At 44.6% G+C, this 14420-nt stretch overlaps 1 protein-coding gene across 5 annotated transcripts in view; it reads right to left on the bottom strand.

Annotated features, from left to right (window-relative positions):
* LOC100607558 (cat eye syndrome critical region protein 2) overlaps positions 1 to 14420 on the bottom strand; it is a 194109-nt gene that overhangs the window by 51745 nt on the left and 127944 nt on the right. For all 5 annotated transcript variants that reach the window (XM_030815771.1, XM_030815772.1, XM_030815774.1 and 2 more), the window contains exons 3-7: positions 8679 to 8862; positions 6886 to 7025; positions 5386 to 5490; positions 2961 to 3010; positions 1408 to 1577 (exon numbers count right to left, since the gene is read on the bottom strand). In XM_030815771.1, coding sequence (XP_030671631.1) covers positions 1408 to 1577; positions 2961 to 3010; positions 5386 to 5490; positions 6886 to 7025; positions 8679 to 8862 — 649 coding nt within the window. The remainder of the gene's footprint in view (positions 1 to 1407; positions 1578 to 2960; positions 3011 to 5385; positions 5491 to 6885; positions 7026 to 8678; positions 8863 to 14420) is intronic.

Here is a 14420-nt window from a genome sequence, read left to right as displayed (position 1 = left end):
GGTAGGGAAGTAGAGAGGGGGCCAGGTGTGGTGGCTCACACCTGTAATCCCAGCACTTTGGGAGGCTGAAGCAGGAAGAGTGCTTCAGCCCAGGAGTTCAGGACCAGCCCAGGCAACATAGGGAAACCCTACGCATAGATAAAATTAAAAGATTAGCCAGGCATGGTGGCATGTGCCTGTGGTCCCAGCTACTTGAGAGGATCACTTCGGCCTGGGAGGTTGAGGCTGCAGTGAGCTATGACTGCACCACCGTACTCCAGCTTGGGAAATAGAGTAAGACCCTGTCTTAAAGCAATAAAAGCTGGGCACAGTGGCTCATGCCTGTAATCCCAGCACTTTGGGAAGCCAAGACAGGAGGACGGATTGAGGCCAGGAGTTTGAGACAAGCCTAGGTAGCAGAGCAAGACCTCGTCTCTACAAAAAATAAAAAATAATTAGCTGGGTGTGGTGGCACGAGCCTGTGCCCCAGCTACTTGGGAGGTTGAGATGAGAGGATCACATGAGCCTGGGAAACCGAAGCTGCAGTGAGCTGTGATCGCACCACTGCACTCCAGCCTGGGCGACAAAGTGAGACAGCTTGTCCTAAAAAAAAAAAAAAAAAAAGGCCAGGTGCAGTGGCTCACACCTGTCATCCCAGCATTTTGGGAGGCTGAGGTGGTATATCACTTGAGGTCAGGAGTTCTAGACCAGCCTGGTCAAAATGGTGAAACCCCTTCTCTACTAAAAATACAAAAAATTAGCTGGGTGTGGTGGTGGTGTGAGCCTATAATCCCAGCTACTCAGGAGGCTGAGGCAGGAGAATCGCTTGAACCTGGAAGGCAGAGGCTGCAGTGAACCAAGATTGCACCACTGCACTCCAGCCTGGGAAACAGAAGGAGACTCAAAAAAAAGGAAAAAGAGGATGAAGGATGTTTGAAAATGTCATGAAGTGGGGTGTACATGCATGATAATATGGGGCATATGGTTCATGAGACTATGGCTTGCCCTGAATTTGCTGAAGAGGACACTATCAGGCAGAGCCAGGCAAAGGGCTGGCAATGGAGATACAAGGACAAAGACAAACCCGTAAGATATTGTTTTTTTTTAAAGCATTACATAGGGACTCAAGGAATGTTTCCTGAGGAGTGTATGGGAGAAGGAAAGTTGGTTCCAGGCTGTGAAAAGCCACCGTCACTATTGGTGGGTGGTAGACACTGAGGACTTCCTGGGTGAAGGAGAACATGATAGGACCCACAGAGAAGGAGAGCGGGTGGCATGAGGTCCCATTCTAACACTGGAGTTCAGACAGGATGGAAGCCTGCACTATTTCCAGGACAGTGGGGTGTATGGGGAAGGTCTCATGAATAATCCTTAAAAAATGCAGCATCAGGCCTAACACTGAGGACGACTGAGCAGTGTGTGGCGCACCTTCTGGGCGATCATGTTGCAGATCTCAGGCAGGAAGTCCTCACTGAGGAGCTTGTAGAGCTGCCGTTCTCGAAGGGAGGTCCTCTCGCGAAAACTCTCAGTGACCTGTCTCCATTCTTCTTCTGTTTGGCACAGGAGCCACCAAGTACCTTGGCCTGGCCCTTGGGACCCTAGAAAATAAAGGAATGGATTCACTACAGGAGATCCTATGAGGACCTTTCCTTATTTGTTCTCAATTTTGTTTCTACCATGGGTCATGACTAAAACAAGGAACTCAAAAAAGAGACCTATTACTTTTTAATTTTTTTTTGAGACAGGGTCTGGCTCTATTGTCCAGGCTGGAGTGCAATGGCGCCATCTCAGCTCGCTGTAACCTCCACCTCCTGGGCTCAAGCCATCTTCCCATCTCAGCACCCCCCAAGTAGCTGGGACTACAGGTGTGTACCAGCACACCCAGCTAAACTTGTGTATTTTTCGTAGAGACAGGGTTTTGCCACGTTGCCCAGGCTGCTCTCTAATTCCTGAGCTCAAGTGATCCGCCTGCTTCGAACTCCCAAAGTGCTCGGATTACAGGTGTGAGCCACTGCACCTGGCCTACTTTTAAATTTATATTTTATTTATTTATTTATTTATTTATTTATTTATTTATTTATTTAGAGGCAGAGTCCTGCTCTGTTGTCCAGGTCAGAGGCACCATCTCAGCTCACTGCAGGCTCCGCCTCCCGGATTCAAGTGATTCTCCTGCCTCGGCCTCCCGAGTAGTTGGGATTACAGGTGCCTGCCGCCATGCCCAGATAATTTTTGTATTTTTAGTAGAGACGGGGTTTCACAATGTTGGCCAGGCTGGTCTCGAACTCCTGACCTCAAGTGATCCACCCACCTCGACCTCCCAAAGTGGTGGGATTACAGGCATGAGCCACTTCAATGGCCTCTTTTTAATTTTAAAGTTGACAATGTATACTTCTGGTTTTCCTGTTAAAGTCATTGTTAACAACTAAAAAAAAAGAATATAATGTCTAAAGGCAATACAACTACTGTGAATTTAACAAGATAGAGATTCATAGCCTAGAAATGATTTACTGACAGAAACAGTTTTGAGTTTGAGTCTTTGCAGAGTCTACCCTGCCTCAACTACACTGTGCAAACTGGTATTTGCATCCCATTTTTATGCTATTTGGATTACAAAATTAAAATCTAGGTAGGAAACCAGTATGTAGTAAACCTATAAGGAAACTACTGTGTCACGAAGCACTGACATTAAAAAGACCTCTCTTTGAGAAGCTGGTTATTCACTCCAACGTTGAGGTGTCTATTACACTGTCCCTAGTAAACAGGGCACTAATGAAAAGATCTAGTTTTGATCTTAATCCTCAATCAGATGATGAGCTGGGCGCAGGATAAGGTGTGAGGAAGAGAACTGAAGAGTACAGGGGGTAGGTAAAAGGCTATTGCAATAACCTTTACTTTCTATGACTCTAGAAAAAGAGTCAACACCCTAGCATAAATGAATCATATTTACTTAATTCTTTCTCAACGCCAGTAAAGAACATTACCATGTCTTGTCTGTGCCTCGGATGCCAAGGAATTTTCTTCCTGCTTTTCACTGAAACACAGGAAAAAGAGGTGCCAATTAAAACAAAGACAGGTCCAAAATTGTTCTGTGCCACCCCAGGACGGTAGACCCCATTAATTTAACACTAAGAGAGTGTATGTGTGTGTTAAGGGGACAAGGCTTGGAGGCGGAACGCTGAATAAATGAACACTAGGATGTAGGCATGCTGCTCTAGGAGGGAAGTACTGACAAATAGCTTACCCTATGTTATGGCAACAGTATCAATGCATAAGAAAACAGTAACTTTCATTTTTTATTTTTATTTTTTTGAGACGGAGTCTTACCCTGTCACCCAGGCTGGAGTGCAATGGCGCGATTTCAGCTCACTGCAACCTCCGCCTCCTGGGTTCAAATGATTCTCCTGCCTCAGCCTCCTGAGTAGCTGGGACTATAGGCACCCGCCACCAGATCCAGCTAATTTTTGTATTTTTTAGTAGAGATGGGGTTTCACCATGTTGGCCAGGCTGGTCTTGAACTCCTGACCTCATGATCTGCCCGCCTTGGCCTCCCAAAGTGTTGGGATTACAGGCATGAGCCACCGTGCCTGGCCACAAAACAGTAACTTTTAAAACTTTTTTTGGAAATCAAACAGATGCACTGTTTTTTTTTTTGTTTGTTTGTTCTTGTTTTTTATCACTGCTCCAGTCAAGAGAGAGATGCAATCGTTAATAATTAAATGCCAAGAAAAAAGAACTGTAGGGATTCCAATGTCCTCCTCCCTGATTCAGGGCCGCACTGAAGACAGGTGTATTTATTACAATTGATCCTTACCTAAGGTAGAGGGTTAAGAGCACGGGTTCCGAAGGGGGAATGCCTCTATTCAAGCTGTGCCACTTACAATGTGACCTCAGGAAAGTTAATTAACTTTCCCCAAAAATGGAGCTATTAATAGTGTCTACCTCATAGGGATGTTGGAGATTAAATGACAAAATGCAAAGTATATAACGCAATAGCATGAAGTATCATTTTCACTTGTATCCCTGAAACAGAAAGGACACTCTGTGGACTTTTCGCTTGTTTTCAATTCAAGTTTCTATGAGAATGAAAATGTTCTATATTGGCATTATCCAATAAACCACGTGGCTGCTGAGCATCTGAAATGTGGCCAGCGTGCACCAGAAACTGAATTTTAAATTTAATGAAAAAATATTTAAATACTGGCTTACACACACAGCTCTAAAGGAAAAAAATCACCAGTAGAGGGTAGCACAAGTCCATGGATGCTTGTTAAAATGATTCTACAGTCCCAACCCTAAGCTACCGTCACTATTGGTGGTGATTCTTGATACTTATGGAGAAATGGAGACAGGTATCACGCAGCTTTCTGAGTATAAAAGGACGTGTGGAATCCTAACAAACCCAGAAACAGGTGTTGATACATAAAACCTAAGTAATTACAGGACATTTGTCACAGAAACGGATAAGCAAGAAATAGGCAGCTGCAATCTGAAGCTGAACTTCTGGAAAGTTAAGTGGATGCTCATTGAGTTAAAATCAGGATCTGGGTGATCTACATTCTTTTTTTTTTTTTTTTGAGACGGAGTATCGCTGTGTCGCCCAGGCTGGAGCGCAGTGGCACCATCTCCGCTCACTGCAAGCTCTGCCTCCCAGGTTCACGTCATTCTCCTGCCTCAGCCTCCCGAGTAGCTGGGACTACAGGTGCCCGCCACCACGCCCGGCTAATTTTTTGTATTTTTAGTAGAGACAGGGTTTCACCGTTGTTAGCCAGGATGGTGGTCTCGATCTCCTGAGTGATCTACATTCTTAATCTGATTTCCTAGAAATATTTCTTAGTGGTTAAAAAGCGACATGGTGAAATTCAGCCTAACTCAAGCATTTAGATTAAGTAGGAAGGGAAGAAGCCACTTGTCCTGAGTTATCAGAATTTTTAAGAATACAGCCTCACTTCAATAGGCTTAGTGATAGAGCTGATCCTTAAGTAAAAGTGTATTTACACAGCATAGGTCAGATTTTGAAAACTCCTATAGCAAGATTCACATGGTGAAATTTCCTAGAAGATAATGACATATAAAAGAAAATCCCCCAAGTATCTTTTTCTTTGCTAAAATTAAATATAAAATTGAAGAATGAAAAAAATTGTCTTGTTCAATATAACCCTCATTAAGTGCACACCCATTGCCTAGGAAGAGGACTCGCTTAGAGAGGGCAGGTGACTTGCCAGATATAATACACTAAAGGCTTCCTGACTCTGTAGTACCGCACACGTGGTAATTTCATAAGGACTCAGTTTCAGGTTGCCATAATAATGTGCTTCCCACGGCACAGGCAAAATAAAGAAAAATGAATAAATGAATTAAGGTCCCTTCTGCCATGGTCTATGACCACAACTAACAAGATTTTCTTACCTCAACAGAATCTCCTCCTGCAGTTTCTTCCGTTTTGGGGGTCTTCCTCTTCTTTTTCCCGTTTTTCCAGGAATACTTGAGACATTTTTTTGTCCTTCACTTTCCCTAATAAATAATATTAAATAGAAATGTTCTGGCACTGGATTGCCATTGCTACATATGATTTTAAAACAGTATTTCTGGCTATGAGATTACCAAAAAGGATTAAATGTAGCAGTGAAAGGAAAAGGGAAGAGCAACTTCCAGTCTTCATTATTAGACTATGGATCTGAGGAAAACTAACATTTTGCAATACTAAAATATGCTTAACATCTAACACCTTCCAAAGAGTAAGCATGCTCCTAGCAATAAGAAAGCCTAAATAAGAGGTTAGCATCGTTTTGGGATGCTATGGAAATGCGGCCTCTTCTTTACTTAGTAGAGCTTATGTTTCAGGCATCATTTAAGTTCCTTCTGTTCTTAAACTGATGGATACTAAGGTTCATAAACTACATCATTAATTCTTTTTTTTTTTTTTTTTGACAGAGTCTTGCTCTGTCGCCCAGGCTGGAGTGCAGTGGCACGATCTCGGCTCACTGCAAGATCCGCCTCCTGGGTTCACACCATTCTCCTGCCTCAGCCTCCCGAGTAGCTGGGACTACAGGCGCCCACCACCACGCCCGGCTAATTTTTTGCATTTTTAGTAGAGACGGGGTTTCACCATATTAGCCAGGATGGTCTTGATCTCCTGACCTCGTGATCCACCCACCTTGGCCTCCCAAAGTGCTGGGATTACAGGCATGAGCCACCGTGCCTGGCCTAAACTACATCATTAATTCTAGTAGAAAAAAGGAGATCTCAAGGACTGACAATGCAAGATGAAACTGTTACTGCAGTGAAATGATTGTGCTGCTGAGAAGAAACCTGCCATATTAAAATAGCTTGTGGCAAGAGGAGTAGCATTTCTCAGAAACCTCCTATCAAGAATTTCAGATCAAAAAAGTGTATTTAACCCCTCTGGTAGCAGAGAATTAATTCCTTTTTGTTTTTGCATGAAGTATCTCCTTACCATCTCTTTGCAGACATGCTTAGAGAATTCCCTCACTAGGAAAAAAAAAAATTGTGCTGTGGAATTCTGATGCATTTAATCTTTTTTTTTTTTTTTTTTTTGAGACGGAGTCTTGCTCTGTCCCCCAGGCTGGAGTGCAGTGGCATGATCTCCGCTCACCGCAAGCTCCGCCTCCCGGGTTGACGCCATTCTCCTGCCTCAGCCTCCCGAGTAGCTGGGACTACAGGCGCCTGCCACCATGCCCGGCTAATTTTTTTTTTTGTATTTTTAGTAGAGACGGGGTTTCACCGTGTTAGCCAGGATGGTCTCGATCTCCTGACATCGTGATCCACCCGCCTTGGCCTCCCAAAGTGCTGGGATTATAGGCGTGAGCCACCGTGCCCAGCCGACGTATTTAATCTTAATGACATTTTAATACAGTAGCTATCATGCCCTGACATTGAAGAACATACCTGCTCAGAGAGAGTTCTCCATTGGATTTTCCTTGTACCGGGTCCTCCTTGTACATTCGTGTTCCATAGAAATACCAATAGAGTGCCCCAGAATTGTCTTCACCCAATGGCTCCACACGGAGACTGTCTGCATCCAGACCCTAGACAGAGCAAGAAAAAGGGGTTTGGGGAAATGGGGAACAAAATGCACCAGGAAAGAACGAAAATGAGGATTCCAAATTTACACTCAAGCATACCTCAAATCTAAAAATGCCCAAGTATTGCTGGGCGCGGTGGCTCACGCCTGTAATCCCAGCACTTTGGGAGGCTGAGGTGGGCGAATCATGAGGTCAGGAGTTCAAGACTAGCCTGGCCAACATGGTGAAACCCCACCTCTACTAAAAATACAAAAAATTAGCTGGGCATGGTGGCACGCGCCTGTAATCCCAGCTACTCGGGAGGCTGAGGCAGGAAAATCACTTGAGCCTGTGGAGGTGGAGGTCGCAGTGAGCCGAGATCATGCCACTGCATTTCAGCCTGGGCAACAGAGAGACTCCGTCTCAAAAAATAATAATAATAAAATAAATAAATAAATAAAATAAATAAAAATGTCCAAGTATCTTATGTAATTTTCATTCGGCATAAGAAACACAGATATAATGGAAAGGTGGTACCTACTTTGAGGAACAAGAGATGGAAATATTACAATGCTCCCTATCCCCACCATTGTTCCCTTTTCAAAAAAAAGAGAATCCAACAGCAATCCTGACGAACAGTTTACAGATTTGGCTGGGAGCGGTTGTTGTTTTATGTGAGCACACACGAAAAGAAAGACAAGTACAACCAGGTGGAGGGTGGGATCAGGCACGGGGCAAGCTTTGCCCCACGGGATCCTCTGTGGCAGCTCCGGCATAACCTCCTGTGACCTCTCACTCCAGCTGAGCTCCAGTGACAGGGCTCCCAATTTACCTCGGGGGCTGACCTGTACTGGGCTTCTCACTGCTACTGAAGTCCTTGAGTCCTCAGCAAAGACTGTGCTAATAAATTACACAATGATTTTTTTATAATGTGTCCATAACCAGAGCTCAACTGAGAAGTCATCACCACATTTAATCACTGATGTTAGAACAGGATTAGAAACTGACTTCCCTACGAGTGAAAGCAATAACCCACACACTCCCTTGAGGATATACCTTTTTTTTTTTTAAAAATGGAGTCTCACTTTGTCACCCAGGCTGGAGTGCAGTGGCACAATCTCGGCTCACTGCAAGCTCCGCCTCCTGGGTTCACGCCATTCTCCTGCCTCAGCCTCCCGAGTAGCTGGGACTACAGGCGCTCGCTACCATGCCCAGCTAATTTTTTTTATTTTTAGTGGAGACAGGATTTCACTGTGTTAGCCAGGATGGTCTCGATCTCCTGACTTCATGATCCGCCTGCCCTGGCCTCCCAAAGCGCTGGGATTACAGGCGTGAGCCACCGCACCCGGCCCCCTCTAGGATATACTTCTAAAACAGATAACCACACCAAGGGGGAGAGAGAGATGGCCATAGCTTCCATCTTCAACACATTTTTTGTAATGTGGATGTGTGTAGAGGATGACCTTCACTAGCATATATGGTTTCAAGTTCTTCATCTTGCATCTCCGTGGCTACAGCAATCATGGTTTTCCATACAGTGTTATTGGCAATGAATAGTCCCAAGACTAGTACCACAAGCCAAACTCTGGCTTAATATCTTTGGGTTTTACATTCTAACTACATTTCTGATTGCTGGCTTTTCATAGCTGTAGGGAAAGGCTCGCCAGTTAAGCATACCTTTAGAAGATCGAAGACATCGTCTGCATCCAGCCGGTAATCACAGAGGCGGTGCAGGATCTCCACCCGTGTGCGAAGAGGCAGGTCCTGGAAACTGGCTTCCCTCAGAGGGTTGGGCTTCCCTTCCTCGAGCTCCCAGCGGTAGTTGATGATGTCCTCTAGGTAGCTGTGGAATGTCTGAGGCCTAGACCAGGGCCCCACACACAAAAATACATTAATATAAAATATAGGATGGTTGGGAGAAGGAGAGAGAGAGAACTCATGATCTGACAGCTAACAGATTTTTGTTTTTATACAGACAAGGTCTTGCTCTGTCATCCAGGCTAGAGCACAGTGGCATGATCTCAGCTCACTGCAGCTCTCCTGGGCTCAAAAGATTCTCCCACCTCAACCTCCCAGGTACCTGGGACCACAGGCATGCACCACCACAGCCAGCTAATCTTTGTATTTTTTTGTAGAGACAGGGGTCTCCCTATGTTGCCCAGGCTGTTCTCAAACTCCCAGGCTCACACGATCCGCCCACCTTGGCTTCCCAAAGTGCTGGGATTACAGGGGTGAGGTAACACGCTTGGCCCAGCTGACAAATTTTACACAGAAAGCAGAAATGAAAAACAGTAATAGGAAGTCCCTCATAAAGTTTCAGCCTACTTACATGGATATTGTGCTTTGTCAACTATCAAGGGAGATAAATACATAAAGAGGGTTTTTCACAGAATAGGTTGACTTTAAAGCCCAAATAGCACATTCTGGTGGAATGGGTAAAAGCATAATCAAATGTGTAGGCTACGAAGCTGAGGCAAAAGTCTCACCCGCTACGTGTACAACTGAAGACATTCTGCGGTTCAGACAGTACAAAGTTGGGTTCATCACTTAGGTGGCAAGAAAAAAGAAAAAAAGAAACACGTAGTTGGCCTAACATAATTTATATTTCAGGTTAAGATACAAAGGTGGAAACTCCTCCAGAATACAAATGGCTACACTGATATGCAACTATAATTTCATATTCTATTATACATGAACTTTAAGGCACGAACACTGCATTCTAAATTTTTTTTCTTTTTCTTTTTTTTTTTTTTTTTTTGAGACGGAGTCTCGCTCTGTCGCCCAGGCTGGAGTACAGTGGTGCGATGTCAGCTCACTGCAAGCTCCGCCTCCCGGGTTCACGCCATTCTCCTGCCTCAGCCTCTCCGAGTAGCTGGGACTACAGGCGCCCGCCACCACGCCCGGCTAATTTCTTTTTGTAGTTTTAGTAGAGACGGGGTTTCACTGTGTTAACCAGGATGGTCTCGATCTCCTGACCTCATGATCCACCCACATCAGCCTCACAAAGTGCTGGGATTACAGTCATGAGCCACTGCGCCTGGCCTTTCTTTGATTTTTCAGAGATGGGGTCTCAACATGTTGCCCAGGCTGGTCTTGAACTCCAGGGCTCAAGCAATCCTCCCATGTCTGTATATTAAAATTTGAAGATAGTTTTTCTACAGAGGACATTTAAGACACCTAGATGGCAATTTAAATTTTTTCTTCGGTACAGTCTGGCAATCCTATAATTGCATTAAATATATTTTTTTCAGGCCGGGCGCGGTGGCTCATGCCTGTAATCCCAGCACTTTGGGAGGCCGAGGCAGGTGGATCACGAGGTCAGGAGATCAAGACCATCCTGGCTAACATGATGAAACCCCGTCTCTACTAAAAAAATACAAAAAACAATTAGCCAGGCGTGGTGGCGGGCGCCTGTAGTTCCAGCCACTCGGGAGGCTGAGGCAGGAGAATGGCGTGAACCTGGCAGGCAGAGCTTGCAGTGAGCCGAGATCGTGCCACTGCATTCCAGCCTGGGCAATAGAGCAAGACTCCATCTCAAAAAAAAAAAAAAAAAAAAAATATATATATATATATATATATTTTTTTTTTTTTTCCCCATATGGGGTCTCACTATATTGTCCAGGCTGGACTCAAACTCCTGAGCTCAAGCAATCCTCCCACCTTGGTCTCCAGAGCATCTGGACTACAAGTGCGTCTTACCACATCCAGGTGTAAATGCCTTTTTTTTTTGAGACGGAGTCTTGCTCTGTCACCCAGGTTGGAGTGCAGTGGTGCAATCTTGGCTCACTGCAAGCTCTGCCTCCCAGGTTCACGCCATTCTCCTGCCTCAGCCTCCCAAGTAGCTGGGACTACAGGTGCCCGCCACCACACTCAGCTAATTTTTTGTATTTTTAGTAGAGACAGGGTTTCACTGAGTTAGCCAGGATGGTCTCGATCTCCTGACCTCATGATCCACCCGCCTCGGCCTCCCAAAGTGCTGGGATTATAGGTGTGAGCCACCACACCCGGTTTTTGTTTTGTTTTTTTCTTTTAAATGGAGTTTTGCTCTTGTAGTCCAGGCTGGAGTACAATGGCGTGATCTTGGCTCACTGCAACCTCTGCCTCCTGGGTGCAAGTAATTCTCCTGCCTCAGCCTCCCAAGCAGCTGGGATTACAGATGCCCACCACCATGCCCGGCTAATTTTTGTATTTTTAGTAGAGATGGGGTTTCACCACGTTGGCCAGGCTAGTCTTGAACTCCTGACCTCAGGTGATCCGCTTGCCTCAGCCTCCCGGAGTGCTAGGATTACAGATGTGAGCCACTGTGCCCAGCCACGTATTTTGATTAGTGCCTAAATGTGTCTTGCACGTAATAATGTGCTGTTTGTTAGATGGTTATTTTACACCTCAACTATTAAGAATCAAGATCTAATTTACCTCATGCTTCATGTGAAAATTTTTTTCTTATTAATAAGCAAAGAGGCCTAAAGAAGTTACTGGTATCACTTTAAAATTAGGCAAGTACTATGTTGACTTATAATCTATGGTAGTTATATTTGCAGCAAAGTGAAAGGAAATATTTGTGGAAAAAATTAAGAAGGCTTAGGCAAATAAGAAATTAAACAGTTTGCCGGGCGCGGTGGCTCACGCCTGTAATCCCAGCACTGTGGGAGGCCGAGGTGGGTGGATCATGAGGTCAGGAGTTCGAGACCAGCTTGGCCAATATGGTGAAATCCCATCTCTACTATAAATACAAAAATTAGCCGGGCGTGGTGGCGTGTGCCTGTAGTCCCAGCTACTCAGGAGGCTGAGGCAGGAGAATTGCTTGAACCTGGGAGGCGGAGCTTGCAGTGAGCCGAGATTGCACCACTGCACCGTAGCCTGGGCAACAGAGTAAGACGCTGTCTGAAAAAAAAAAAAAAAAAAAATTAAACAGTTTGCTTTTTCAAAGAGAGAAGAAACATCTTTCCCCTCCTCTTACTATCTCACTGGGGAAAACATGAGTATGGCAGCTTTATCAGAATGCAGCGTAATAGTTCTAACAATCAGGGCTCTCACAAATCTCACTGGACTACAGCATTCACATTCAGCACAGCAGCACCGGCCATTAATAAGTGCTTGAACCTTGCGGGGTTTGGACTGGCTGCCTCTCCATTGACTGTGAAGTTGCTGCCATCCCTTCCGGAGTGAGGAGCCGGGCAAAGAGTAGTTCAAGCTCACATTAAAATGCAGACAGTGTCTTAATGGTGAATTTGAAAATGAAAAAGTTTGGCCGGGCGTGGAGGCTCATGCCTGTAATCCCAGCACTTTGGGAGGCCAACGTGGAGAAACCCCGTCTCTATTAAAAATATAAAATTAGCCGGTTGTGGTGGCACATGCCTGTAATCCCAGCTACTCAGGAAGGCTGAAGCAGGAGAATCGCTTGAGCCTGGGAGGCAGAGGTTGTGGTGAGCCAAGATCGCACCATTGCACTCCAGCCTGGCCAAGAAGAAACGCCATCTCTAAAAAAAAAAAAAAAAAAAAAAAAAAAAAAGAAAAAAGAAAGAAAAGAAAGAAAGAAGGAAGAAGGAAAAGAAAGAAAGAAAGAAAGAAAGAAAGAAAGAAAGAAAGAAAATGAAAAGGTGTTTTTTTAAAAACTGCTTTTTTAGTAGCCAGAAGTGTGTAGAAGACAATCATCCTTTGGCAATAAATCTCTTTATCTACTGCATGCTTTCGAGAATTTCTAATGTACACCAAGTTCCACAAACACTAAAGTCTGTTTTTTCCTGCAATAAAATAAAACACGGAATCAGTGAAATCTGTATCATTTCACCAGAACTGCAGCTTCACTGGAGGATGTGCAGAAGATGCTGGGCCAGGGAGCGATACCTTTCTTATTCCAATGTGAGGTTGAGAAAGTACAGGCATACCAGCCCACAAACACTGCGTGTGCATCCGCAGTGCTGCTCCTTTAGCCAACAGTCGTTCTGGAAGCCCTTACTTGTCTCAAACAATTGCATGTTTCAGATTCCTTCCCAACAGGCCTATTGCTCTACTCAGTTTAAATTACATCACTTTTGCTAAAAGCTTTCTTAAGGCATCTATCTCCACGCCACCTTAACTAGGAGACAGCTGAGGGCCTACAATCCAAGACAATTCCATCTCCTTGTATGTAGATCAACGTTCTCCTAGAAATCTACATCTCCTTTTAAACATCAGAAAGTGAATGGTGAAAAATCTCTTGAGGGCAAAGGTACTGGCTAAGGGTGATTTGAAATAAAAAGGCTTCAGGAAGCTAAAAATCAGGCTAATTCTTTTGATTTACTGGTTCTTCATCTTCTATAGGACAGAAAACACTTAAGAATTTGATAAAGACTACATACTTTCTCCCCCAGAAAAATGAGCACACAATTTTGCATGTACTTTCAGGTTTTACTATTTATTTATTTTTGAGACGGAGTCCTGCTCTGTCACCCAGGCTGGAGTGCAGTGGCGCGATCTCGGCTCACTGCAAGCTCCGCCTCCCGGGTTCATGCCATTCTCCTGCCTCAGCCTCTCCAAGTAGCTGGGACCACAGGCGCCCGCCACCACGCCCAGCTAGTTTTTTGTATTTTTAGTAGAGACGGGGTTTCACCATGGTCTCGATCTCCTGACCTCGTGATCCGCCCGCCTCGGCCTCCCAAAGTGCTGGGATTACAAGCGTGAGCCACCACGCCCGGCCTGGGGTTTTACTATTTAAAGGAAAAAGAGGCCAGGCGCAGTAGCTCACTCCTGTAATCCCAGCACTTTGGGAGGCTGAGATGGGCAGATCACTTGCGGGCAGGAGTTTGAGACCAGCCTGGCCAACACAGAGAAACCCCATCTCTACCAAAAATACAAAAATTAGCCAGGCATGGTGGTACGTGCCTGTAATCCCAACTACTCAGGAGGCTGAGGCAGGAGAATCACTTGAACTCGGGAGTAGGAGGTTGCAGTGAGCTGAGATTGCACCACTGCACTCCAGCCTGGGCGACAGAGACAGACTCTGTCTCAAAAATAAAATAAAATAAAAGTAAAATAAAATAAAGGAAAAAGAACAGTAGCACTGTGCTGCTAAAAACTAATGTGTACATATTTAAGCTTCTCAAGTTTAGATTACCTGGAACATTCATTCACTTACTCATCCATTCATCTCCGTGCAATTCCCTCTTAATGACTTAGTAACTCTCATCATTCTGAAATTATCTTGAACTATAATAAAACATTTCATTTAAAAATAGTAATGCAAAGATCAAACCAAACGGAATTTCTCAGAACAACAAGGTCTATTTTATTTCTTGTCTAGGAAAAGTTCCAAATACTCTTAAATGACCCATTTTCGCATTCATTTTCCACCCTACAAAATAGCAGTAAGAGACTGGCTCTTAATTACCTCTTTTTTTCCCCCTATGAGTGAAAGAGCAAGAAAGAGTGAAAATAAGA

The sequence above is a fragment of the Nomascus leucogenys genome, chromosome 7b (genome assembly GCF_006542625.1).
Source record: "Nomascus leucogenys isolate Asia chromosome 7b, Asia_NLE_v1, whole genome shotgun sequence".
Lineage (NCBI taxonomy): Eukaryota > Metazoa > Chordata > Mammalia > Primates > Hylobatidae > Nomascus > Nomascus leucogenys.
Note: the sequence above shows the minus strand (reverse complement) of the source record. Positions and strands in the feature narration are given on the sequence as shown.